Source organism: Gopherus flavomarginatus, chromosome 22 (assembly GCF_025201925.1).
Source record: "Gopherus flavomarginatus isolate rGopFla2 chromosome 22, rGopFla2.mat.asm, whole genome shotgun sequence".
Taxonomy (NCBI): Eukaryota; Metazoa; Chordata; order Testudines; family Testudinidae; genus Gopherus; species Gopherus flavomarginatus.
In genome coordinates, this window is record NC_066638.1 from 2340569 (window position 1) to 2368361 (window position 27793).

At 46.3% G+C, this 27793-nt stretch overlaps 1 protein-coding gene across 4 annotated transcripts in view; it reads left to right on the forward strand.

Annotated features, from left to right (window-relative positions):
* Positions 1-27793, forward strand: part of GRIK3 (glutamate ionotropic receptor kainate type subunit 3) — a 224901-nt gene that overhangs the window by 182294 nt on the left and 14814 nt on the right. For 3 of the 4 annotated variants that reach the window (XM_050932089.1, XM_050932091.1, XM_050932090.1), the window contains 3 exons: positions 6019-6242; positions 18952-19070; positions 24204-24421. In XM_050932089.1, coding sequence (XP_050788046.1) covers positions 6019-6242; positions 18952-19070; positions 24204-24421 — 561 coding nt within the window. Of the gene's footprint in view, positions 1-6018; positions 6243-18951; positions 19071-24203; positions 24422-27793 lie in introns of those variants that run through there. The other variant, XR_007770854.1, reaches the window with a different exon arrangement.

Here is a 27793-nt window from a genome sequence, read left to right on the forward strand (position 1 = left end):
CCATGCTGGTTCTCTGCTTCAGGCTGACATTGTTTAGGACACTTCAGCAAAAATGGCTCAGCCATTGCTCATAACAAGGTTAGAGGGAAATACGTAATTTTGCCCATGTTAAAAAATTCTGACAACTGTTTTGTTGAGAAGCTTTAGCACCTCTGTAGTTTGGAGCAGGGACCTGATTATTTCTGTACAGGATCATGAGGGAGTCCCCATCTAGAGGGAAATAATTCCCTAAATCCCCATCTTCTAAAAGATTTCATTGGGAATTTTCATAGATTTTTTTTAAGGCCAGAAGGGATTATTATTCTGAACTCCTGATAACACAAGCCACAGAACTCTCCCTCCACCCCCTGTGATGTCTACTTTTAGCCCATAAAGTCTGGCTCAGATAGACATCCTCACTGATTTAAAGATTTCAAGTGCTGGCGAATCCACAGCATCCTTAGGTAAGTTGCTCCAGTGGTTAATATGGTTTCATAATTTCTAAGTGCAAATGCTGGGCAAAAAATACAGGATAAATAATAATTAGATGGATTTCTTATGTGTGTGTTAAGCAGAGGCGGCTCTAGACATTTCGCCGCCCCGAGCACGGCGGCATGCCATGGGGGGCGCTCTGCCAGTCGCCGGTCCCATGGCTTCAGTGGACCTCCCGCAGATGTGCCTGTGGAGGGTCAACTGGTCCCGCGGCTCCACTGAAGCTGCGGGACCGGCGGACTCTTGGCAGGCACACCTGCGGGAGGTCCACCGGAGCCGCCTGCCGCCCTCCCGGTGACTGGCAGAGCGCCCCCCGCGGCATGCCGCCCCATGCACGAGCTTGGTGTGCTGGGGCCTGGAGCCGCCCCTGGTGTTAAGCACCAAGTGTGCACAACATCGAACAAGAGCGAAGTCCAGTCAGAGACACAGCACTTGCCCTGAGGAACGTGCGGTGTCACATTCATACAAACCAAGCCACCTGCTGATCTGTGATTGCATTTGTAAGACTTTTTATCGGATGCTGCCCAGGGTGGTCTGAAGCACGTGGTCAGTGAGGTAGGGTAGAACACGATCCCTCCCCAGGACAGCTGTGTTTCCCACTGGTAGGTTTTACAGCAGTGTATGTGCTCGGTTTCCACATGACAGAGATGTCTCAAGGATTGTGGTGTTTGGCGCACCCTTGAAATGCTATCAGTCAGTCATCCAGAGCAGCTGAATATTTTGCAGTTTCCACCTGCAGGGCTTAAACTTGCTGGGTGAATTTCTTGCTGCCAGGCAGCTGTTCATTGCTGGCCAGCAAAGCTGCGCAGGACAGTGGTTTTAAGGCTGCACATTGTGGCTGTCCTACTCAGTCGGACAGGGAAAAGAAGAGAGAATCCAGGGCAATGCCAGACTAAATCAAGAAATTCAGGAAGAATATGACCCCATGTGCCCAAGTGACTTGGTTACATGTGCCGCTGGGGTTGTAGGTGGTTTTGTTCATGACTGAAAAATTGGTTGTAAAAGCTTTGAATTTTTGTGAGCTCTGTCAGAAGCTGTGGAAATGTCGGCTACATGATAATTTATACTCGGACACAAACCCTGCTTTCAGCTGTTACAAATTACCCTAAAGCGTGTCTGGGAAAGCAAACTGCCTTTCAGAGAATGGAGATTGTTCCACCAGCACTTTGAGGAGACATTGATGTGACAGACGTTACTAACGTTGGTCGATGTGCTGGTGGCTCAGATACTAGGGTGATGAGTGCTGCCTAGGAACCTAGATAGACTGGACTAGAAAAAGATTGAGGGTGTATCTGGGGCACATGTTGCAATTACCTCTATTGAGTGATCTGGGTCGTTGACATGGCAACAGATTTCCTTAAACTGCCAGGACCAGAGTTCAAATCATGCTTAAGTAGCAGGTGGAATTTGATGGTTTCATCTTCAGTTTTGGTGGATGGACAAAGATTTCAACCTTCATCCTCTTTCTGAGGCTGAGACAAAAGGAGACCGAAGGGAAGAGAACTGGTGACAGACAAACCTCCACAGGTTCAGAGTTCGGGTGAGTTTTGAAATGCTGAACTAAACACTTCTCTGGCTTCATGCTGGCCTGTTTGCCATGGGACCTCCTGACCTTTCAGCTCAGCTAGACCAGGGGTTGGCAACCTTGGCACGCAGCCCGTCAGGGAAAGCCACTGGGGAGCTTGGACTGTTTTTTTCCCAGTAGCGTCTGCAGGTTTGGCCGATCGCGGCTTGCACTGGCTGCGGTTCACTGTTCCAGGCTAATGGGGGCTGCGGGAAGCGGTGGCCAGCACATCCCCCAGCCTGCACCACTTCCCACAGCCCCCATTGGCTTGGAATGGCGAATTGCGGCCAGTGGGAGCTGTGTTTGGCCGAACCTGTGGACACTGCAGGTAAACAAACCGTCCCGGCCCGCCAGCAGCTTTCCCAGATGGGCTGTGTGCCAAAGGTTGCCGATCCCTGAGCTAGACTATTATTCAGTGCAATTTGTGCTCCCGATCCCCTTAGGTACTTCTGAAAATCTCTCTTCTCATTGTTTATTACTGTTCTTTGCATGACAATAGTGCCTAGAGGCCTTCTGGAGCCCCATTATGTTAGGTGCTGTACATTCATATAGAGAGGGGCCCTGCCCACAAAGCTTGCAGCCTAAGACAAGCTGGAGATATCGCAGGAATAGCCGTTTGTGTGGCATCCTGGTATTTCTGCTTCAAGTCAAAAACCGGGAAAGAGGGAGGTGGACGACATCAAAAATAAATCAATGAGGTACTGCTCTGAGCCCTGGACAAGCTTCCATTTCCATTTGGTTTGAGCTTCAAGGCTGGTTTGTATTGGATTTGAACTGATTTGCCATTCCCTAGCTGCCATTCAGTCAGCTGGCTTAACTGTAGTTATTTATATTTGTTTTAAATGTGCCTGCCTGAACTCTAAACGCACATACAAGGAGTAACTCATGCTACCCCAAACAGACCATAGAAAAGGTTAGGGGTTTGCCAAACCAGCCTGTCCAGTCATTGAAACTATAAGTACCCATATTCGGGTGAAAGTCCTTCTGTGCAGAAAGCCAGCAGAAGAGATATGACCCCAGTGGGGCCCCTCTCACATAGTAGGTGGTGGCCAGGCCATGTGCTCTGAGTTTCACTCAGAGTTAGCAGAAGCCTATCACTGGGGGTGTTTGCAGCAAGACATGAGACGTGAGGAACAAAAGCACAGTACAAAACATCCTATCCTTCATTCACACTCAGCACTGAGACACGCCCCCCAGCATCCTAGAACTCTGTTACTTCTTTGACTCTGGGGTGTCCACGGAGAGCCTATCAAGTTTCACCATGAAGTCGACTGTGAGGAAAGAAAATGAACACACTACCTCATGCTGCTAGAATATTACTTCCTGCTACTTAATTTCTGGGATGGCCTCCGTATGTGACATTCTGTACTTGAAGCAACATTGAAACGAAGGCCAAAAAATATGCCTTCTGTGTAGGATGGCATTTGCAGCACTCTGAAATCTCTGGTTGCTAAGTGTTTCTGCAGGAGGCAAGGTCACAGCCACGGGTTAGGACATTTTAAAATACATTGTCTCTGGATCTATAATGAAGTCTATTAAAAATGCAAACTCATTCCTGGGCAGATCACAGCTGGGTCAAACCCCCTCAGAACAGAACATCTCCCGCTGCTAAGCACAGTGTTTATATACCTAGGATCAACGGAAGAGCTATGCAGTAAAGTCAGAGATTGTAATTATTAAACAAAGTGGACCAAATTCTGCCTGCCCCTACGCTGGCGTACATCTGAAGCCACTTCCTTGAAGGTCATGAATTTATACCAGTGTCACCTCATACAGACCCTGGCCCAAAGCATTAAGCAGGTTCTGCACCATCGAACTGCATTTCTTTTTATCCATGGAAAGTATTTATAATTACCACAACACCTGCCCATCTCACCCTCTGCCTGCCCCGTGGGATCTGCATGGTTAACATATGGTCCAAGCCCTGGGAACTGGATGCCTGATCCAAACCCTATTGTAGATAGAAAGAATCTCATTGACTTCAGGGGACTTTGACCCAGTCCCTGAATGCAGAACAGGGTGCAGATAACTCCTGGGGAAGCATCTCATCCCCAGCTAGGCTCCCTAGGGGATCTTAACTCATGGGGCACCAGCATAAGCGGAATCCCCCCATTTCTGCCCCCATGTCCACCCCCACACACTTTGCAGGCTCAGAGGGGACCCTGCTCAGGGAAGCCATAATGAGCCATCCTGAGAGCATCATAGCCCTGCCTACACCCAGCGAGGAGGAAGACAGTAGCTGTGCAGTCAGAGCTGCAACCAGGATCACTGGGGCTTCTGAGCAGCAGTACCCCCTCTTCCCCCATGCCATATTAATGGGAGCTGAGACCCTCCCTAAAGATGGTGGTTCTCAGCATCCTAAAGGGGAAAACAAATGTGCTGAAGGAAGAAGCAGGAACCAAGGAGGGAGTGCGGGGGTGGGGGGAGGGAAGGGATAAACTGAATAATTAAAAGAAAGGAGTTCCCTGTGGCCTTGTTCAGATTAATAGAAGCATAATAAATTGAAGCTGTATCACAAATCCATCTCTCTGTGTGAGCTGCTTGCTGCAACAACTAGTGCCAGGCAGTGCAAGACCCAGATGCCTTGAGGGCATCAGAAGGATCCTGTGGCTGTGGCCATTATTATTCCTGATGATTACTACTTAGCCTCCCTGGGCACTGGTGTGAGAACCAGGTCAGATGTAGGTGATGGATAGACGGACACACACCCAGACAGCAGGCCAGGGGGGGCAGATTTCTTGCTCCAGCAGCTGCGTACTCCTGACAAGACCCACATGCAAAGGAAGAGGAAAATCCTGGAGCTGATCTGCCCTGAGGGGCCAAGATTAGAATTTGGGTTAGGCCCAGTTCAGCATGGCAACTGCAGTGGGATTGGACGGTGCTCAGCACCACACAGGATCCCACCCTGGGAGAAGGAGCCGGCCCGGGGCTGGTTTGTTGTGGAGCGAGCAAGCTTTAGGCTCTAGTCTCCAGGCAGCAGGTGCTGCAAACCCAAGTGACCCTAACAGAAAGGCTGTGTGGTCTGGTGGCTGGAGCCCTGGGCTGTAGTGGGGAGACCTGGGCTGTATTCCTGCCTCTCCCACCGACCTTTCGTGACCGCCTGGGCAGTCACTGCTGCGCTTTGTGCCTCAGTTTCCCCTCCCATCTTTGGCTGTTTATATTGCATACCCTTGGGGGCAGGGACTCTCTCACACTCTGGTTTCAGTCAGGTCCTCTAGGTGCTACTGTAATACAAATGAATAGTAATAAACTAATGGCCAGTGTGTACATGAACTGGGGGAAAAAACATCTCTGCCATATGTCTATGTGCTTTCTTCCGTCTCCTCCCCCCCCCCACACCTTCCATCTCTCTCCCCCTTGTCACCAGGCAAACCTGGTCTTGCTCTGAGCCTTGAGCCCTTCGGCTGACTGTGCTTTGAGTGCTGGTGACTTGTCCAAACCCCGTCCCCACAGGCTGTGTCACTGAGCAGGGTGGGCGCGGGACCATGTGGGACTGGCTCTGGTGAGTTTCACCATGAACTGAGTCAAAGCTTGAAGAACAAATCTCTAAATGTTTTATGTCCGCTCAGTTCTGATACGTCCCTGACTCTACAACCCTTGGGCCCCATCCACAGTTGATCTAAACCGATTTCTGTGGCGCTGGCCCAGACTCCACCCATCGAGACCCAAACTGTTTCCTAAGATCCTGGTATCATCGTCGTCTTCAGGTTGCGGGAGCCGAGGAGGGGCCTGCGTGTTTCTGCTTTGGGTGAGGCCAGGCCTGCCCCAAGTTGGAATAACCATCAGAGGGAATTTACCAAACACTTGCTGCTGCTCCCTGCATTCGGTGGGCTTCTCCCCTGCCCTGAGTGCCCAGCTCTTGGGAGGGCGGCTGGTCTGAGGAGGCAGTGTGCTTAGCTGGAGATGGAAGTGCCTTGGTTTCTAATGGCTTCTCTTTCTCTCTCTCTCCCTCTGTCTCTCTCTCCCTCTGTGTTGCCGCACAGAAAGCTGATCTGGCCGTTGCTCCTCTCACGATCACCCACGTCCGGGAGAAAGCGATAGACTTCTCCAAGCCTTTCATGACATTGGGGGTCAGCATTCTGTACCGGAAGCCCAACGGGACCAATCCCAGTGTGTTTTCCTTCCTCAACCCCTTGTCTCCTGACATTTGGATGTACATTCTCCTCGCCTACTTGGGGGTCAGCTGTGTGCTGTTTGTCATAGCCAGGTAAGGGGCGCTCCGACGCCATGGCTCCAGACTGCCACTGCCCGTCACACTTGCTGCCCTCTGCCGAGTTCAGAATCATTTTGCTGCTTGGTGTCCCACCCCCGAGAGCCTGCAACTTCAACCCGTTCTCCTCTTAATTCAGTTACATTTCCTCCATTGCACAGAGCCAGGCTGGGTTGTTATTGTAGAGTTGCTCGTGATTGTCAGACTTCATGCACTGTTTATTTCCCCTTCCTTGCTGTGGGATAACTGAAGCACTAGGCTGAGCATCCTTCGTTCCTGTAGGGCTACTCATGATTCAGACAGTGTACATGGTTTGTTACTGTACTGTTGGGTTACTTCATAGGGCCTGATTCTGATCTCATTTAAACTAGTTTCACACCATGGCAGCTCCAGTTAAATCAATGAATTTACTCCTGGTTTACTCTGTGAGTGAAATGATAACCAGGTCTGCTGTTTGGGAGATGGGGGTTATTTATTTACTGTAGGGTCACTCGCTGAGCTAAGCAAGCTTTGTTATTGTGGGATTGATGATTACTTCTCTACCCACTGGTTTGGTACTGTAGAGTCAGTCATTCATAGGCAGGGTGGTTTGTTATACAGTACGATGCCCTATCAGCGTTAGGGCTGACCATGCTATGCAGTTAAGGTGGGATTTCTTAGCAGTGGTATCATGCTGTGCACATTGCTTTGCTGTTGTAGGGTCCCTAGAAGTGGCTGCTGCTTTTCTCAGTGGAAATAAACAGCCACAGAACGCAAGAATTGGCAGAATGGATCAGCCCATTTAGCCCAGTATCCCGTCTCGACAGTTGGCCAGTGCCAGCTGCTTGGAGGTGCCAGAAACTTTGTAGTTAAAATGTTGGGTTAGCTGCCCACAGCAGAAATTCCTTCTACCCCCTTTACTCCTCACCCCCATTAGATAGAGATTGATTTATAGCCTTTCAGGTATTTTTTTTACCCTACAAAAAGTGGCTGTGGGTGTTCTCATGTGTAAGCCTCTTTTGAATCACATTAACCTCTTGGCCTCAATGATGTGCTGTGGCAACGAGTTCCCTGGGCCAATTACGTGGTTTGGGGTTGTTTGTTTGTAAGTATTTCCTTTTGTCATTGTGAAGCCTATTGCCTTTCCATTTCACTGACTGTGTCCTAGTTGGGATGAAGGGTAACAGTTGCACCTGATTTATCTTCTCTGTGCCGTCCATTACTGAATATGCCTTTTTCGTATCACCTCTCATTCATCTCTAACCAGTCCCACTCTCCCCAGACACAGTTCGCTCCAGAGCCTCAATCATGTTGACCTTCTTTCGCTGAACCCTCTGCAAGCGATCCCCCAAACCATCTAGATAGCAAAACACTGGGAAGCCTATTGCTATGGACTGGGCAATGTGTCTGTTTACAAAATTAACATGCTGCTAATCTTCACGTTTAAAACCAATTCCTATCTTTAAAAGCAGCAACATTTGCATACATTTGCATGCATTATTAATTTCATAGAGTCTTTGTTTGATGAGATGCACAGTCTGGGGCCGCTTCAGAATGTGCACAGGCAAAAGTGTCCTCGTCTCTCCCATTGGACAATGGGCCATATATAAGCTTTTGGGCCTTCCATGCAACAGGCAGGTCTCTCTCGGAGGCACTAGCCCCCATTAGCCCTCCCTCGCCTTTTGATTAGTATCCTTAATTGAGCCATTTTGTAATGGCTTTGCTTCCATTTTGCCTGCCACTCATCCATATTTATGGGACACAGAGACAGCCTTGTTTTGGTTGTCTGAAGGGATCCTCAGGGGTGCTTAATGCAGCACAGAAATGAGCTATTATGGCCACGCTTTGCTGTTTATCATTTCAAAGCTCATAAATTGGGAGCGTGGAGAGCAGCCTGTTCCATTGTGGCTGTGCTTTTGAAGTGCCACTCTGCCTGGTGCCATGCGGCTGGAGCTTGCTGTGTTTTTTTATTCCAGTACCTAGAAGAGCTCTCAATAGGATCCTGATGGGCTACATTTCCTTTGCAAGCCATTGACCATCTGTGTCCCAGAGACCAGCCTGAGACGGGCTTTACCTATGGTCACAAATAGCAGTTCGGTGCCCGAGTCCCATTGCAAGTTAGGTACCTCACTGCCATTTGTGCCTTGAGAAATCTCCAGCACCCCGGACTGCACCAGCTCTCTGGGCAGTAGTGCCCGATTGCTTGCTAGGATGAATGGAAAGGTGTTTTCCTCAAAGTGTCCTTCAAAATGAGCAGCGTGCCTCTAATCCACTGACATTTCAATCAGATATTCAAAGCAGAGATTAATTATCAAACTGCAGTATCCGGAATCTATTAACCCTGATGTTCCAGCCCTCCTGGGTTCTCTACAGCATTTAGAGATGATTACCTGGGTTTAGTGTGTAATACCCTAATTACACATACAGCAGTTATCAAAGTAAACTCTGCTTAGCAGGCAGAATATTTGTTCTCCCCAGAACATCTGGGCTGGTGAAGCAGCTGATTTTTCTTACACTTGTGTAAATCAAGAGTAACTCTACTGACATCAAAAGCCATAACTAGGCCCAGTGTGTTTGGAGGGTAAGTAAAAGGTTTAGTCTTACAATGAGAACTGTTCTCCTTACCAGTCCTCACAATGAATCTCTAGCAAGGGACAGTACTTAGAGTGTCTCAGACCCTTCACCACTTCCCATCACTCTGCAGACATTGGGCTTGTCTACATCACAAAGTTGCAGCGCTGGTGAGGGGGTTACAGCGCTGCAACTTAGGAGGTGTACACATCTGCAGGGCACCACCAGCGCTGCAACTCCCTGTTTGCAGCGCTGGCCGTACTCCCGTTTTGTCTCGGGTGTAGAGGATCCAGCGCTGGTGATCCAGCGCTGGTAATCAAGTATAGACACTTACCAGCGCTTTTCTTGACCTCCGTGGAATAAGCAGGTATCCCAGCATACCTGAGGAAGCCTCTGGTAATCAAGCTGGTCTCCTTCCCCGGTTTGCTCTCGCGTTCCCCGAACCCCGAGCAAGCAGGTCTCCTTCCCTGAGGTTTGCTGGGTGGTTCCGGGAACGCGAGAGCAAACCGCGGGGAAGCTGGTCTCCTTCCCCGGTTTGCTCTCGCGTTCCCCGAACAAGCAGGTCTCCTTCCCTACGGTTTGCAGGGTGGTTCGGGGAACGCGAGAGCAAACCGCGGCGAACCTGGTCTCCTTCCCCGGTTTGCTCTCGCATTCCCCGAACCCCCGTGCAAGCAGGTCTCCTTCCCTGCGGTTTGCTGGGTGGTTCGGGGAACACGAGAGCAAACCGGGAAAGGAGACCAGCTTCGCCGCGGTTTGCTCTCGCGTTCCCCAAACAAGCAGGTCTCCTTCCCTGCGGTTTGCAGGGTGGTTCGGGGAACGCGAGAGCAAACCACGGCGAAGCTGGTCTCCTTTCCCGGTTTGCTCTCTCGTTCCCCGAACCCCCGAGCAAGCAGGTCTCCTTCCCTGCGGTTTGCAGGGTGGTTCGGGGAACGCGAGAGCAAACCACGGCGAAGCTGGTCTCCTTTCCCGGTTTGCTCTCGCGTTCCCCGAACCCCCCTTGAAGCCGCCCAACAGCGCTGCAGTGTGGCCACATCTAACACCACTTGCAGCGCTGGTTGCTGTAAGTGTGGCCACTCTGCAGCGCTGGCCCTATACAGCTGTACTAATACAGCTGTAACAACCAGCGCTGCAAAATTGTAGATGTAGACATACCCATTAACTATAGCTGTGTAGGAAAGGGATTGTCTCTTTGGTCAGCATCTAGCACACTGGGGTTCTGGTCCATGACTGACACTCTTGGAGTTACTGCAATGCAAATAACAAAGGGTAATAATTATCCATAACTTTATTTCCATTTTGCAGATGAGGCAACAGGCAGAGCTGGATTAAAAAAATGAAATTCAGATTATTGGGTTTTTTTGGTGGGGATGGAGAGTCACATTTTTTCCATGAAAATTTAATGCCATTTTCCAACCATTTTCCAGACCTGTCCGAGGTTGCACAGGTTGACCGAGATGGAATCAGGACTCAGTCGTTTCTGGCTTCTACTCCCATGCTAACTCCACATATTTAGCCACAGTTGACTTCAATGGGAACCTTGCCCAGGAGGTCACAAATGACAATGGCTGTATATTTATATAACGCCATCCATCCTCAATAATACTGAAGGAATTTACAATTCAGACATGGACCCAGCCACAAAATTTGGGTCTAGATCCCAAGCTGATGTTACGAGCCAATCCCTATTTGAGAATTAATAAACAGCTGGTGAATTTCATCCCCTAGGTAGCTGCAAATCATGGGAGGATGAGGATCCCTGTACATCATTTGTACAACAGGGATTCTTGTACATATCACATAGCAACACAACACACCAGTCATTCACGCCCAGGAATATCCTCCATTCAATACCGTGTCTAATTGAAACTGCAGGGGAGCTATGGAGGTAGAGGCAGAGAAGAGAATACTAGCTGCTGAATTACCAATAGTGCTTTTATAGCTTCATTCTTTAAGACCAGAAGCGACCATTAGATCATCTAGCCTGACCTCCTGTATATCACAGTCTATTAATTTTCACCTATATACCCCTAACATTGAGCTCAAAGACTTTAATTAGACCAAAGCATTTCAGTCCTTAGCTTTGGGGAACTGGCAGCCTCACTGCACTAGATGGCACGGCTGAAGAGCTACAGAAAAACATGCTAGAGAGCTGCAGAATTTTGCTTTGGCAGCTCTATCCTGGACCTCCTGATGTCAGTGGGTGTTTTGTCATTGATCCTGCTGGGAGCAGGATCAGCTCCTTAGCAGTTTCGCAGTGCCAGAGAGAGACGCTACCAGACACTTAGCAGGGAATGAGATGTTCATCTGGGAAGAGGAACACAGGCTATTCATGATTAGTGAAGTAGTCGCTGTGATGAGTAATAGCATTAGCTCTGCTCTCTGTCTCTGCTAACGATGCAGAACGTTGCTAGATGGACTCTACTGACATGATGACTGTGTTTGATTTCTTGTGTGGTTTGAAATTAGAATTCTAATACATTTTTAGATTTATGAGTTTACGTTTCCTTCTTCACAGTGGGGACCAAAACATCCCTAAAGCTCATCCTGATTTTCCTTTCCAGACATTTTAAAAGGTATTGAGTAAAGCTAAAACAGAAAAACCTTTTCAATGAACAGTGATGAAAGGCACAAAGGACACTGGAAATGAACTGCCAGCTCACCCACAGGTGGAGTGGAATTAGGGAGTTGACCTTTATAAAGAGGAAATTTGGAATGATTCTTGCACTGGGCCAAATGGTATATTGTAAAATGGATGGGGCTGCTTACCCAAATGCACACTGATGAACCTCTGTGTTATCCACAGGGGCATATGCATTCAGCAGCTGTCTGCTACAAAGGCTGATAGAAGTCCCATGCAAAATAAAGTTTTGAGATCTCCACTGTCCAGTGACATGCACTGGCTCCTGCTTGCCGCTAGAGGGGGAATTGTTCACCGTCCAGATGGGGGATTTTGGCTGCAGCATCTGTTGCACACAAACACGCATGTGCCTACACTCCAAAGTGGGCAGTTCTCTCTCATTTTCTGACACGTAGAGATAGGAAAAGATCGGGCCGCTAGGACCTGGTGGGGCTTGTGTCCAGAGCATGTGAGGGGGACTCCGAAGAGTTGTGTTCTCTGTGGCTCTGCTTGCAGACCTGGGGCAGGCCACTTGTGCCTCTCAGGTGTGCTTTGCCGGTGTGGCACTGCAGGTGAGGGGGCCATATCAATACTGACAGCAAGAGGGGTCAAATGGTAACAGCGTGTGTGTGACGCAGTCTGAGATCCTGCAATGGAAGGGGCTGGCAGCGTTAACTCTTGTTTTTTCTGCCTCTTTGACAAATGGGAGGAAAGAACTGTTTGGATGACTGTCTTCGGTTCCCTGGGCAAACCCCCCATTGCAGAGTAACCTCTTCTGGAGGTCTTGGCTAGAATGACCTGTGGCTTCTCCTGCTGGATGAGCACGTGGGAGAGTGTAACCCCACATAGTGTTACTCTGCCCTACGCCAAGTTCAGCTACTACCTGGCATTTCTTAGCTGCCTTGGATAAAAGGGTGCTCTTGAGTGCCCTGGTTTGTTATTGTAGGGTTGCTGCAGAGTGCTAATAGGGCTGTGTACATTAGGCTGGGTGACTGGAAAGCTGCAGGGGTGGCTGGGTGTGGTTTATCCATTGGGGGGAAATGGCTGGGGTGCCTTTTTGTCTCAGGAACCCATACAAATTGCTTTGCTTTTGAAAAGAGCTAAAAAATCCCCCAGGAGCAATCCAGGAGCTGGTTTCTGGCTGGAATAGGCTGCCATCAGAATTGAATCCATACATGAAAGAGCCCCGGCTGCTGTCAATATTATTCCTATCGCCCTGTCATCTCCTGCTGCATTAATGTTATAACAACATGTATCACTGAATGGCTAGGACCAGGATCCTAATTACCAGAGTTAATTAGCACATGGCCATCAGTGCTGCTTCATTTCCAGTAACGTCTCTATTCGGCGTTGACTGATGTCACCGGTCTGGTCGCTGAGATTACAGGAGTGACGCGCGTTCACAATTCAAGCTGCAATTTGCTTCTTCTTAAACTCTACCTGATGATTCCAAAGGGGACACTCTGGATGCTCAAATGCACTTCATGGTGCACTGCAACTCCCGGGCCAGAATAATGAGGGAACTCCTTCCATTTAGCTCGTCCTGCCAACTGGATTGTACCAGAGCACCTTGAACTCTTGAAGCCTCCAATGAATCTGGCTGTCCACTGTCATAGTGTCCGTATCTCCTCAGGCTGAGGGTCTCAGCCCCAGAAAAGTTTGAAGCCTGGCCCCATTGTGAAGTTGAAATTGGTTAACGTTGAAGTTGAAATGTGTTAATATTCATTTCTTCCATGTCATTTATTATTTGCTGTTCCCTAGCTTTCCATCCAGCTTCCTTCAGTCTAGTTTGCACTGATAAAATGTACAGATTTGTAGCAAAGCCAATGCCTGAGTCACGTCATGATGCCTGCAATGGCATTTTTCCTATTCAGTTACTTACAGGATGCAATAATTATAGGCCCCTTTGCATGTACAGTTTCCATCTTTCCTCCTCTTTCTAATAATAGGTTCTGCTTCTGCCATTTTCTTCTGCCCTAGTGCCCTTTTAAGGAATTTCTAGCATCCAGTGTGATTAAAGTTGTACAGGAATGATCCTTTAACACACGCGGATGGAGAGCAAGAGATATCATGGGAAAAATGCTGGATTTATTTATGGTCTCCAGACATAATGGAAACAACACCTGCTCCTGACCCTCACAAAGCCTCTAGACATTCTATTCTCAGAAGAAAAACACAGTCAAAATAGTCAAGCTGTAATTCAAAGACATGCGCCTCCCAGACTAGGCACCAGGAGCCTCTGTCGAAGCTATCATCATAGGTCAATGACACTTAAAACCGACCTGGGGACTATTTAGAGGCAGGCGAAGAATGTATTTGATCCATCACCACTTTTAATCAGTCTTTCCTACTTCTTGATGGGGCCACTGCCTCCAACAGCCCTGCTCCCCAAAAAGCCATAAATGCTAGAGATATAGAACGGCTTCATGGCAGTAATTTGTCTGGTGACACTTGTATGATGATCCAGGCCATCAGTGCAGCTGGCTGTTCCCTTCTAATGGTCACCTGTTGCTCTCAGTGACGTGATCCCCAAATTACTACTAATCAGGGAATCATGCACAGAGGTTTTTAAATATTTTAATCCTAACAAGGGCCGTGCCACCCATGAGAGATTTCTCTGGAGATGCAATTTAGCCTCCAAGTATTTTGTAATAGATCCTTGCTTTCTACTTGAGCCTTCTTTGAAATGCTTTCCCGCTCTCTCTGCAAAGAAAGACCAAAAAAAATTGTATTTTCTCATGAACCATTTCACTTGAAACCTGTTCCTCACATGGAGGAGGAGAGGAAGTAGGGAGAAAAGCCTGCGTTCTCATGAATCCTTAGCAGCCCCCATTTATTATGGCTCCAGTGAGAGAGAAGGCCAGAATGAACCCCTCAATGACTTCATTATGACTCTCTTGCTTTCATGGTCCCATGAGCCTTTTCAGGCACTGAAGTCACTGCCCCTGCTTTGCAGTCTCCTGAATATTTCTCTGTAATTTGAAAAGCACTACCAGATTCTCACTCAGAGACCTTGAAGTTCTCCAGTGTGTCATCTTGTTGGGCTCATTTGATCTTCCCAATTCCTCTTCCATTTTATATTCTTTCAATTGGGAGCCGGAGAAGGTTTTTATCTAATTCTTCAACTCTGGCTTCAGTCAATAGGTCTGGCTTGCTCACTATATTTTATGTGCTCTCAATTTAAAGCACTGGCACACATGAGCCCAGGCCATTAAAGAAATGGGCAGTATTTCAAGCCGACTTTGATTTCAGTACAATTTTTTCTTCCTTTCTAATTTTGTTTTTAGAGCAGAAGGATGGCCAAAGGGATACACCAATCAATACCTAGACAGACCAGTATCATTGTACTGCTCAAACCAAAGCAGAGTGCTGGGTGTCGTGCAAACACTGGTAAGAGATAGCCCCTGCCCCAAAGAGCTCACAGTCTACACAGATCAGGCAAACAATGAGAGGAAGGATGGAATATTATCCCCATCTGACAGATAAGAAACTGAGGCACAGAGAAAGGAAGTAACTTGCCCAAGGTCACACAGTAGGTCTGTGGCAGAGCCAGGAACTGAACACAGACCTCCAGAGTCAAGATCCTCCGTCCTCTCAACTGAGAGTGCAGTAGCAGTGTATGAAGTAATTTGGGGTCCATGTCATAAGGATCTCCCATTTGTCCCTTTGTTGGCAGTCTTAGCAGAGATGTCTACAATTCGATGGGTCATGGAAACATATATGTCCCCCCAAGGGTGGCTCTGGCAGGTTGGGATTGAGACATTTTAGTAGGGCAGAGCTGGGGAAGCCTGCACTGCTACTGCCAGTCATGCGTATGAGTGAAAATGCAGGAAGGAATGTGGTCTCTGGGATAGGACCTCACGTATTGCACTGACGGGCACATGGAGAACAGAAATGGACAAAGCTTTTCATCACGACATTTGTGACCAAACAAATGTTCCCATAATAATAATAATTCAGTTGTCATTGATCTTTGGAGGGTTTTCATGGGGGGGAGGGGAAATCATTCATTTTCAGTTGCCAGATTTTCAGTTAATATCCAAAAATGTTGAAGAAATTTTCTGACAAAAACTATAAATGTCATTAACGGGGGAAAAAATAACTTCCCAACATGGAGGGATGGATGGATTTATCTGTCAGGTCCCTCTCACGGCACAAATACACTCAAAATTAATTTGCAAGATTTTATGAAGTACAAAGTCCTGTGATGCCCCATTTAGTCCATACCCCGGACAATTCAGGATTGTTCCCTACAGGGTATTTTCAAGTTTTTTGTTCAGTCTAGTTTTTAATGTTCCAATTTTAATATTTAATTTCTATATGTGCAAAGGTGCAGGTGTGCCACTTTCTGCAAAAGCACAGTTATAAGGTTCCTTTCAGTGCCTAAAGTCTGAATTCCTCTCTCCCCAACCCCCCTAAGACATCTCTCCCTCTCCAATTGAGGAAGCCCAATACAAATAAATGGGACAACTCCCTGAAGAGCACAGCAGCTGGTGTAGACCTACAAGTTATTTTAAAACACCTCTCCTAATACAAACGCTGGGCTGCAGGATTTGAGCCAGAAGCTACAGGGATTTCTGAAGGAAGCCAAGCTGATAATAATTAATATGTCTGGTTCAAAAGCAATTATGCCAATTATGTCTTTAATTTAATCACTGCAAAATTTGGGACTCTTAGTAAACGTGAATAAACAGCTCTAAAAATATTAGCATCTCGCCTGACGAGCGTTCCCTCAGGATCCTGGCTGAGTGAGCTCCATTAAAAGCTGTATTTACAAATCCATCTTAGGCAGGGCTTTCAGCTGTGACTGCTGTGCAGAGAAGCGACAGTGCAACATGCGGTTGATTTTGTCTGTAAACTGTTGGGGTAGGCACGAGAACAGACCTGTGCAATTAACAGACTCCTCCATTCACCACCTGCACTGCGTCTGCACCTTGCTGAAGCCAAGCTGCAGGTTGCGATGCGTGTTGGGGCTGTAGACAGCGCTTCTGTTAAGTAGCCCACTGGAGCCTCCCCTGGCTCAGCAGATATTTGCTGTGTTATGTTCATCTCAGCTGCAAGTAAGTCTTTGCAGAGCTACCCCCATGACAGGGAAGAGGGGTTACACTTCCCCAGGTTGCTGGGTGCTGAAATGGAGCATCTTGTATATTCCTTCCTTATACTCTTACCTGAAGTACCTATCCCACAGTTCCTAGCACATCTGTCTAACCCAGAGCATTCCAGGAGATTCTGCAAGGCCACTGATGCATTGTGGGAAATCATGGGAGATGGGGGATATTCCAGAAGACTGGAAGGGGGCAAATATAGTGCCCATCTATAAAAAGGGAAATAAAAACAACCCAGGAAACTACAGACCAGTTAGTTTAACTTCTGTGCCAGGGAAGATAATGGAGCAGGTAATTAAAGAAATCATCTGCAAACACTTGGAAGGTGGTAAGGTGATAGGGAATAGCCAGCATGGATTTGTAAAGAACAAATCGTGTCAAACTAATCTGATAGCGTTCTTTGATAGGATAACAAGCCTTGTGGATAAGGGAGAAGCAGTGGATGTGACATACCTAGACTTTAGTAAGGCATTTGATACGGTCTTGCATGATATTCTTATAGATAAACTGGCTGGGTAACCATACTCAGAGAGTAGTTGTTAATGGCTCCCAATCCTGCTGGAAAGGTATAACAAGTGGGGTTCCGCAGGGGTCTGTTTTGGGACCGGTTCTGTTCAATATCTTCATCAACGATTTAGATGTTGGCATAGAAAGTACGCTTATTAAGTTTGCGGACGATACCAAACTGGGAGGGATTGCAACTGCTTTGGAGGACAGGGTCAAAATTCAAAATGATCTGGACAAATTGGAGAAATGGTCTGAGGTAAACAGAATAAAGTTCAATAAAGATAAATGCAAAGTGCTCCACTTAGGAAGGAACAATCAGTTTCACACATACAGAATGGGAAGAGACTGTCTAGGAAGGAGTATGGCAGAAAGAGATCTAGGGGTCATAGTAGACCACAAGCTTAATATGAGTCATCAGTGTGATACTGTTGCAAAAAAAGTAAACATGATTCTGGGATGCATTAACAGGTGTGTTGTAAACAAGACACGAGAAGTCTTTCTTCCACTTTACTCTGCTCTGGTTAGGCCTCAACTGGAGTATTGTGTCCAGTTCTGGGCACCGCATTTCAAGAAAGATGTGGAGAAATTGGAGAGGGTCCAGAGAAGAGCAACAAGAATAATTAAAGGTCTTGAGAACATGACCTATGAAGGAAGGCTGAAGGAATTGGGTTTGTTTAGTTTGGAAAAGAGAAGACTGAGAGGGGACATGATAGCAGTTTTCAGGTATCTAAAAGGGTGTCATCAGGAGGAGGGAGAAAACTTGTTCACCTTAGCCTCCAATGATAGAACAAGAAGCAATGGGCTTAAACTGCAGCAAGGGAGATTTAGGTTGGACATTAGGAAAAAGTTCCTAACTGTCAGGGTAGTTAAACACTGGAATAGATTGCCTAGGGAAGTTGTGGAATCTCCATCTCTGGAGATATTTAAGAATAGGTTAGATAAATGTCTCTTAGGGATGGTCTAGACAATATTTGGTCCTGCCATGAGGGCAGGGGACTGGACTCGATGACCTCTCGAGGTCTCTTCCAGTCCTAGAGTCTATGAATCTATGAATCTATGAATTGTGGGACACTGAGTCAGCAGCTAGTTCAACAGTTTCATCTGCCACCCATTGGCACGAAAACAGTTCTGAATTAGTCAGTATTTAACCCTGGTGAAGCATATTCTTCTCCAAATGGCAATTAGCAGACTTGCAAACGAGCGTGAGCATATCTGTACTAGTGCTTGGGTGCTATAATTGCTTTAGGGGGAACAATAGCAGTTAGCCTGGCATATTTCAGTAGCATGGGCAAGTCTTGACTGCAAAGTTATTCTAGGGGGCAAAGGGATAACTCCAGTGGGAGAGATGCAGGCGCTCCCTACCTCTGCTGGGAAGCTGTGCCAGGTTTCACTGAATGTGCTGTTGTGCCCACTGCAAAGTACTCCTCTTCCAACACCAATTAAAACACAAACAGATCCTCCTGTGCTCCCCAGCGTCCTTTGAAATACTACACTTTGCATGAGATGACATTTAAAAATTGTTGCAGGATCTGCTCGGTGAACACAGAAGAGCCCTTTGTTCATACTAGGCACGAGAGAAGCTCCTGTGTTTGTGCCTTTCTTCTGTTGATGGTGTATGGCTGGAAGGTCCTCTGCCATGCTTTTCAAAAGAGGTTGGTGACTTTGGGGGCCCAACCTGAGACACCGTAAAGGGGCCTAGTGCTGAGCACCCACTGTCTGAAATGCAGGCCTCTTTAAAGTTGGGCTCCCAAATCACTAATCACATCGGAAATTCTTGGCCAAGCTTCTCCCTAGGTTTGAGACAGAGAAATGGCAGGGGTCAGCGGGCGCCCTGGAGCAGCTCCATGTGCATGACAGCTCTGCTTTTCCCAGTCCATTAGGTCCTTCTTATGCAACCGCACAAATAACACGCTCTTGTTTTCCACAGGTTCAGCCCATACGAGTGGTACGACGCTCACCCCTGCAACCCGGGCTCAGATATTGTGGAGAATAACTTCACCCTGCTCAACAGCTTCTGGTTTGGAATGGGAGCGCTAATGCAGCAAGGTACATCTGGCTCCTTCTGACCCGACCCCCCCACACACCCTGCTATTTTTTGTGAGAGAGAGAGAGCTTTTGTTTGGTGCCTGGTTTTTGACAGGAGCAAGTTAAAACATAGTTGTGCTTGTCAAAAACAACCGACTGTAGCAAAAAGAATAATGTGGCAGCCCTGGGCCTTGGTTGTCACACAGCGCTAGAGCTGTGGAGAGGAGCTGTATCACTGCACGCTGACAAGCACAAACACTCGGTCTGAAATTGTGGAGTTTGTCTCTGAACAATTACAGAAGTGCTTGTCAACACCAGCTTTTTGTCTCCATGCTGGGTAGGCAGTTAGCTGCAGGAACTGGGAGATCACTCTCCGCTGACAGTTTTACTGCTCATGGTATCCACCATGGGATGAAATATTTGTCTCGCTTATTACTCTTTCTGATTGAGATGTACCATACACATGTGGCTCGCTCAGATAGAAGCAACTCTTCGGAGACCTGGTTGGATTTGTGTGTGTTGTATACAGTCCAGGGCTTTGCATTATCCAGCTGCACATGTGCCAGTCATCCTAGAGCAAACAAGGTCAGAAAGGGGTTAATTAGATAAATGCCTAAGTGGAATTAATCTGATCAATGGAAACCAGCCATGACTTGGAGCTTGGGGGGATCTTGGGGACTATGTAGGGCATCATTCATTTGCCATGATTTTCTTTTTGTTTGTAGACTCTATTTGCTGGCAGGAAATAGGGGAGAAAGGACATTAAAACCAGTATGGCAAAGAACTAACCCAGCCTGAGATATGAATCCAGATGCCTCAGCCTGGGGCACTGGTACTGAGACACTCCAGAAGAACTGAACAGTTCCTCATCTGTCACAGGAGGCTGGAGCTGGAGGACTCTTCTTTGCTCACCCAACAGAGACCAGCATGTTCTTTTTCATCTTATCTCCTCATGAGGGTGGCGGCAGGAGAGTGCTCACCTCCTGCTCTGAATGATCAAAAACAGAGATTGTTTCCACCGTAGAAGTCGCTGTAATTTCTTCGGGGAAGCGCCTGGCCCGCAGTAAGATAGCCTGAGATAGTGCAGAATGAAATAAGCACTTCCATGAGGACTATCAGTTAGAGCTATGCTGCCCAGTCTGCCATCAGCAGAGACCTCCAGCTTCATCCTTCTCATTATAAAAAAAAGCCCCCTTTCCATTGCCATGTTCTTCCGACCCTCCAAGTTCTGAAATCGCCTGGACCTGCTGACCTCCTGGGCTTGTCGCAAAACCCATCTGAGCCGGCCTTGGTGCAGGACTGAGGGAGGTTTCGGTCTGGAGGGAAGGTCTGGTGTCAGTGTTAAACTGTACTAGTCCTGGACACCTGGTCACCTATGCCCAGAGCATGGGATGGAGTTACCAGGAGACCTAAATCGATATAAAGAATAAATAAGTAAATAAACTGAGTTACTAAATCTTAGATGTCCAAGATTCAGCCAGGCCCCAGCCTCACTTCTTTGTATGAGTGAAGTTTTGCACCCACTTATCTTTGTGCCTGTAGTTTATTGTGGATGCGGAATCTCCCATTTAGACAGCGTGGCACCTGGCTGTAGGAACAAGTATTTAACTTACCCACACATGCAAAAAACCAGCAATACGGGTGCAGTTTTTATAGGCACAAACTATGTCAGAAATGGGAAATCTGAAAATATACCCCTAAAGGATCAGCTGGAGGGGTGTGTGTGTGTGTGTGTGTGTGTGTGTGTGTGTGTGTGTGTGTGTGTGTGTGTGTGTGTGTGTGTGTGTGTGTGTGTGTACACATTATGTTACAATCCATCTCAGCTGCTTAAATTCACTAGGTGGAGCAGTAGCCCCCCATCTCTCTTTCTCTGGTGACACAGCTTTCATAATTTAAGCAATTCATTTACTTTCCGGAAGATCTAACCTGCCTCACACCATTCACTGGTCATTGTTAGAATCAGCTCTCAAACAATGCACGTGGCTGAGGGTGTAATATTTCTTCCCATGTGGTTACTCCATCCTAGCATTGCACTGAAGGGAGAACAGACAATGTACAGATCCTAGAATAACAGAACCCTTTGAGTAAGGCTTTGGTCATTCACTAGGTACCTCATCCAAAATATCAGATGGGTTTCAGCTCAGTGAATTGAGAAGAAGTTAAAAAACTACAAACACATCCACGGATCCTTGGCACAGGTAATTCATAAAATACTCCTAGGTGGTAATAGGGCTTCCTGCTGGAACACTCATTTTGATGGACTCCATAGCTGCCAATTAAATAAAGTCCAGTTGAAAGTACCTTCAAAACCCTGTTTCCTTAGCTAGCAGTGTAAAGGCTCATCACCTAAGGAGAGCAGCTGTATAATGAAAGTATAGTCTATAGTGTCTTTCCTCTGCCACATGTCTTCTCCACATCCCATCTGTGTCCCAGTCTTGAGGAAGCTGTGCACCATTTGACAAAACCTACGAGGCCGCTTTCCCAAAACGCCCTTCGATGCTGTCTGCATGAGTGAATGTTTGAGGGGTTCTTTGATACCATGGTGACAGGAACCTTAGACACAGGATGGGCGGATTAGAGCAGAATTGTTTCAAGGAGAGCAGAGGCTCAACAGGAGACTTCTTTTACTTAGAGTCTTCCAAATTTCAAAAACAAACATTAAAAGTAAGTAAACTCGATCTGATGATCTGCCAAGGCCCAGCGGTGGAGCACAGTATGTGGCAGAGACCCAGAATGTGGGACATAAAAGAATTACCCATGCAGGAAACAAACAGCTGCAGGATCCCTTCCCTTAGTGTGACCAACTCTGTTTATAGCCTCAGTCTCAGGACGCTTTATTCTTTGCTGTGACTAATTTTCTGCAGTCGAAGTGAGAGGCCACCATGGAACTTTGGGACTGAAATGGGGGCTGTTTGAGAGGGAAGACTTAAATGAGTTCAGAAATACCCAGGTACGTGTCTGTGCAGAGCGGGGTTTGGAGCTCAGCAGTCAGCGTACCCTGCCTTACTTGGGTGTCATTTGTCTGGTTGCATATCCAGGAATGAGAGTGACATTGGACCAATGGAAAAACAATATCTGACCATTTGTCAGAAAGAGACCTGGCAGTGGAGGTGGGGGGGGGGTAAGTGAGAGAAGTGAAAGAGAAGAAAGACACACGTTTTTCCAACCAGGTTTTTGTGCTGAAAAGCGACGTCAGTTTGTACACAAAGTGTCTAGTGCTTTTTTCAAGACCCTGAACCTCCATTGACAAAAGGCTGTTCCCTTGGGAGCAAAGCTGGGCTGTATCTGCATTGCTGAATCCTACACTGCTCCCTGCCCTGCACACAGTGGGTGCAGCTCAGGTCTAGCACAGGCAGGCACAGCTCCACAGGCCCTCGGTGCCCTAGAAGAGCCCAGGAAACTCACTTCCATCCCATGTGTTACCATGCAAGGTGTTTTTCCTGGTATGGCTCACTCAGCTGATCCCAGCTCCTTTACAGCTCTGCTGGTCCATTTGAAATCTTCAGTTGCTTGTCAAGCACCAGCTGGTTTTAACATTTGCCCAGACTGCAGTAAACAGTCTGTTTGAGAGAGGCTGGAGCTGGAATGGGAAAGGAGTGGCTGGATTCAGATTGTGAGACGTGCCAGGGATGGCTGTGTGGCTTGCTAGGGCTATAACCCTGCTAGCTTTTCTGTAGAAAGAAAACTTCATGCTCAACTGAAACTTGTCTCATCAACTAATTTCATGTAGGGCCTGGTCCAAAGCCCACCAGAGCCAATGAAAAGGATTGATAGCCATGACCATTTACACCAGAGGCTTGTTCCTATGAGTTACCCTTGCCCAAACGAGGATATACCATGTGAATTGGTCCACTCAAAATAGTTTGAATTTCAAAGGTGGTATACACGCAGTGAACTGTGCACAAGGGAGTCCCAGTGCAAGGATTTGTTTGGTGAGCGATTTTTAAGTCAGGAATAAAATTCAAGAAAATTGTGATCTGGTTGCAGACAATTCTGGAACAGAAAAATGAAATGTATTGCGCACATGATTAATTATGAATTATTTCACCCTGATCCACTTATAGTCACGGCAGGGAAACTAAAAGAACCCAAAGCATGAATTCAGTGACACCCACAAGAAATATTGTTGTGTGCCCCTTGCCAGCACTGTAGCATCATTTATTAACGATTCTTCCCAGAGCTGGACAAGGTTAGTATCCAGGGAGACATTGTAGCAGGATGAATCATTCCCTTACTGGATGCAGTTAAATTAGAGGTCCCCTGTGTTGCTTTTAACTCCATTCTACATCTAATTCAAAAATGGTTTTCAAAGCCAGACCTTCAGCTGCAACAAAAGATGAGATGCAATGGAGCAGGAAAAAGTTCTTGGTGAGACAACCTTTCTTCCTCGGACACCTAATGAGCGGTAAATGCTGCATTATGTGCCACCCTTTAATTCCACACTCTTTAAATTGCCTTGCAGAATCCAACTTTCCATGCAAATTCCAGATCAGAAATGTCACCTGACTGCAGCTGTTTCAAACCCAACCGCTTTCCCCATTTTTAATCCGTGTCTCACGAGATTGCAAAAATACCACAGCCCATTTAGTCCTTCATCTCTGCTCAGTCAAAGTCATTCCAGACATGTTACACCTTCCATGCTGTACAGTATCTCCTACTTCTCTGCCTCCAGCAGCTATTCAAAGTAATGGATCCTGATCATTTCTTTCGTGCACTGTTTGGTTTTTTTAAAGCCTTGTGTATTTGAATACTCCCCCTTGAATGAGGCCTTCGAGAAGTAATTCATATAAAAGCAAAGCACTTTTTAAATGGCAGAGCAAAACACTCATAAAAGTTCATAAATGGCTTGCTGTTTAAATCTCATAAAAGCAGCCTAGTTAATTACTTCAGTTTTGAAGGTTTCCTGTAAATTGTGCTGTGTACCCAAGGTCAGCAATAAAGAGAGAAAATTCTGCAAATGCTACAGAAAAAGAATACAGATTTCCTTGTATGCAAGACGTTTGGGTAATTTGCATGAAAAACAATTGGCTTAATTTGTGCCGTTGTTACAGTTCAGCAATGTGACGTAGTGGTTGAAATATGTACTGTTTCCTTTTTATTTCTTTTCTCTCTTTATTTTCCAATTCCTTTCAACTGCTTTTCCTACTCTCCCAGGGTCTGAGCTGATGCCCAAAGCTCTGTCTACACGGATCATTGGCGGCATCTGGTGGTTCTTCACACTCATCATCATCTCGTCCTACACAGCCAACCTTGCCGCCTTCCTGACTGTGGAGAGAATGGAATCCCCCATCGACTCAGCAGATGATCTGGCAAAGCAAACGAAAATAGAATATGGAGCTGTGAAGGATGGAGCTACCATGACCTTCTTTAAGGTGAGATCAAACATATGCATTCCACCCTCAAAGCAGAAATGCAAACACACAAGGAATGATACCAAAGCAATGTTCTTGGACTACGTGATATAACTAGTTTTTCTCTATTCTTATTCCCTCTGGTCTATTTCCCTTCCTCTTAACACAGGTTGTTCCCTCTTGCATCTTTGCTAGGACTTTGTTCACACCCATTCAAAGTCACCCAGGCTATGGAACATCCATAGCTTGCTTCTGCCAGATGCTAATTGGTGCTAGAAATTTTAAATGACATTGATTTTACAGCTTCAGAGATACAAAGACACTGGGTGATGCTGGCTCAGATGCACCAGATGGAAGGTGTATTCCCAAATCAAGGCAGAACTTCTGTGCAGCTTATACTAAACTCCTCCAGAAAATCTTATTTTCCCCAGGCATCTTCCAGACCTTCATGACTCCCCTAGTCCCTGTCCTCCTCCGGCTCAATGAGGATGCCCTGAAGCCCTTGAAAACAAACTGATAGGCTTCTAGATAAATTCAGAATCAAGAGGAGAGAGATTAATGAAAACTAGAGCTGGACAAATGCTGCAAACATCTTTCCACCTTTTTGTTTATTTGCATTTTTAAGCAACGTCTCTTGCTCCATGTGCATTCACTGAAATATGCACATAATCATGTCTTACTAGCATGAATGTTCTCAAATAGCAAATTTCAAACTTTTTGGGAACTTTCAGACTGGAAACCTGAGAGTTACATTCGCCCAGGCAGGGAACAGAAATAAGACCCACATGCCTGATATGACCCAACCACAACTAACCAACACAGCTCAAATAGAATGAAACAAAGCACAGTGAATGATTTTGAAGAACAGTGGTTCAGGAGAAGGTTCGGATCTGCTAACCTTCTGTGGCCCATTTTTCTCACAGGCGCTGAGGGAGGTGTTGGTTTGTACAGAGGAGATTTTTTTTATTTACTCATAAGAGCATTAGGTAGGGATTGAGTATCTATTTATCTGCCTAGGTTGGAATAAGTAGTCTGTTCCTTGTTACAGTATATATTAGTATGAAACTGTCCATTTTTAATTGTTATCGGGTCTTGTATAGCACAGGATGGGCACCTGCTGATGGTGTTACATCTTTAACAAATCATAAGAATAAACAGCATAAATAAATTCACGAAAATCATGTTTTCAGATGCAAAGAGATTAAAGTCATCAGATAAACTTACTTCATGGACTGCTAGTAAGTAAAAGACCCTTATCTCTGCCTTGGGCCTATTACATACAAAGCAGGTTATTCCCTTGCTACAAGGTTTTTGTTATAACACTATTCTTTCCCCATCTCTGAATACATTGGGCCAAATATTTCATCAACAGGGTTGCAAGAGCTGGAATTTAGGAGTCATAGGGAGCAAGAATATTTCCAGGATGATTCCACCATGGTCTTCAGAAAACAATTTAATGCAATTTTCTGCCCACCTTTCCTGCATGTTTTAGAGGAGCAAGGAAATACAACATGCCAAATGTAGACCCATTCATTGTCCCAGAACTGAACTTTCAGGTGTGACTAGTGATTTGGGATAACTGATGAGCGCCACCTTAAAGGGGCTTGATTCTCAGTGCGTTGGTGTTCAACATTTTCTGAAAACCAGGCCCCATGAAGGTGTCTCACGATGCAAATTTAAACCCCAGTCTGCAAGTTAGCTGGTGTGTGACTGGCAGCACTGTTCTGATCATGTTCCCAATATTAATGCTAAAGGCACAGGGTGGACACAAGCCATGGAGAATAAACATCAATCAGTTTTCAGTCAACAGTTGTTGGGACACAAACAGAAGGTTCAGCACATGTTGAACTTGCTGGAGAAGCGTTGTCCAAGTGGCATGGAAGAGGCTTTACTCTGCCTAACAATAGAGCTTTGGGCTTTCCACCGTCTCCATCTCAAATCCATCAGACTCTCTCTCAAATCCAGACAGATAGCAAGAGTAAGTAATTTCCTGCTCTAATCTGAAGCATATTAAAGAAACAGGAACCCAACAGGAAATAATAGAACAATAGCATCTGGTAGGACTCAGAGAGTAACTAGCTACCATGACATACATCCAACCTGTGTTAATATTTTATCAAGCACTAAGCGCCTTGGAGAAAAAGACCCATGGCAAAGGAAAGGGGAAGAAAACAAAACAACAAACCCAAGCAGAAAACAAACCAGAGAAAAGGAATCGGATGCCTGCTTTGTGTCTTGGCAATTCCATGTTAAGGCTTTTAGGCCACACCTATGAAAGTCCATGCAGTGCAATGCCACTAATCCATTGCAACCACATCATGGAAGGCAAATTACATGAATTCCTTCTATTTAAAAGGAAATTAATTTTAGAAGTTGTCCAACACAGCAGAGAACATGCAAAGAGCTGTCGCATTTTACTTCTGCTTAGAAGATGAAAATTAATTAAGAGATTTTAAAAAGTCTTTGAAACCATAAACGGGTTGTAAAAGTATGTGTTAAAAATGAGAGAGAGGGAGACGATAAAGGAGAGTGGGAAATGGGGAGGAACTTATCTAGGAATTAGCCTCCCTTGCAAACATGACCTGTTTTTTATGTTTTAAGGATGATTTTTTAATATTCCCTTGCAAGGAAGAGATTGAGACTGGAGAATGCAGGCTTTTACTCTGTGCCACTAGTAACAGTCGGAACCAGGAGGGTATGTTAGACCCCAATTCACCAAAGCACATCAGAGCTTAGAAAGGGAAAGCTGTTAGCTCTGATGACTGTCTGTCTGGTGGCCAGTGTAAAAGGAGATCCCAGTCCAGCATCACTACACTGGGATCACACCGACACTTACTGAACTCCCATTACTATCATGTTTGAATATCTTGCCATCATTAATGAATGTCATCCTCACAACCCCCTTATCGGGTGGGGAAATCCTATCCCCATTTTCACAGCAGGGACCTGAGACCCAGCGTAGGTGAAACGACTTGCCCAAGTTCATGTAGAAAGTCCACAGCTGATCTGGGAATTTAAATCAGGTCTCCTCAGTCCCAGTCTAGCGCTCCAGCTGGTTGTGATCACATAACAGACCATTTGCATGGATTACTCTGGGGTAGGTGTTTTTAATACTGCGCAGCTGCCAATTCAACCATGTGGCAAAGAACCAGATTTGTGATTGATCTTATACAGCCAAGCAAGGAATTACAGCCTTGAAGAGGGAATGACAAATATTATCATTATTATATTTTGCCCTTGTTCAAACATTTCCATGCAAAGATCTCAATACACTTTCTCACTATTAACATTAAATGTAAGGTAAAGGGTGAGTGCTCTGTGTGGGTGAGCCATGAATTCCCTGCTAGCAGGGAGATGCCAGGATTCAGAGAAATGGGGACTTTGATTGTTTGG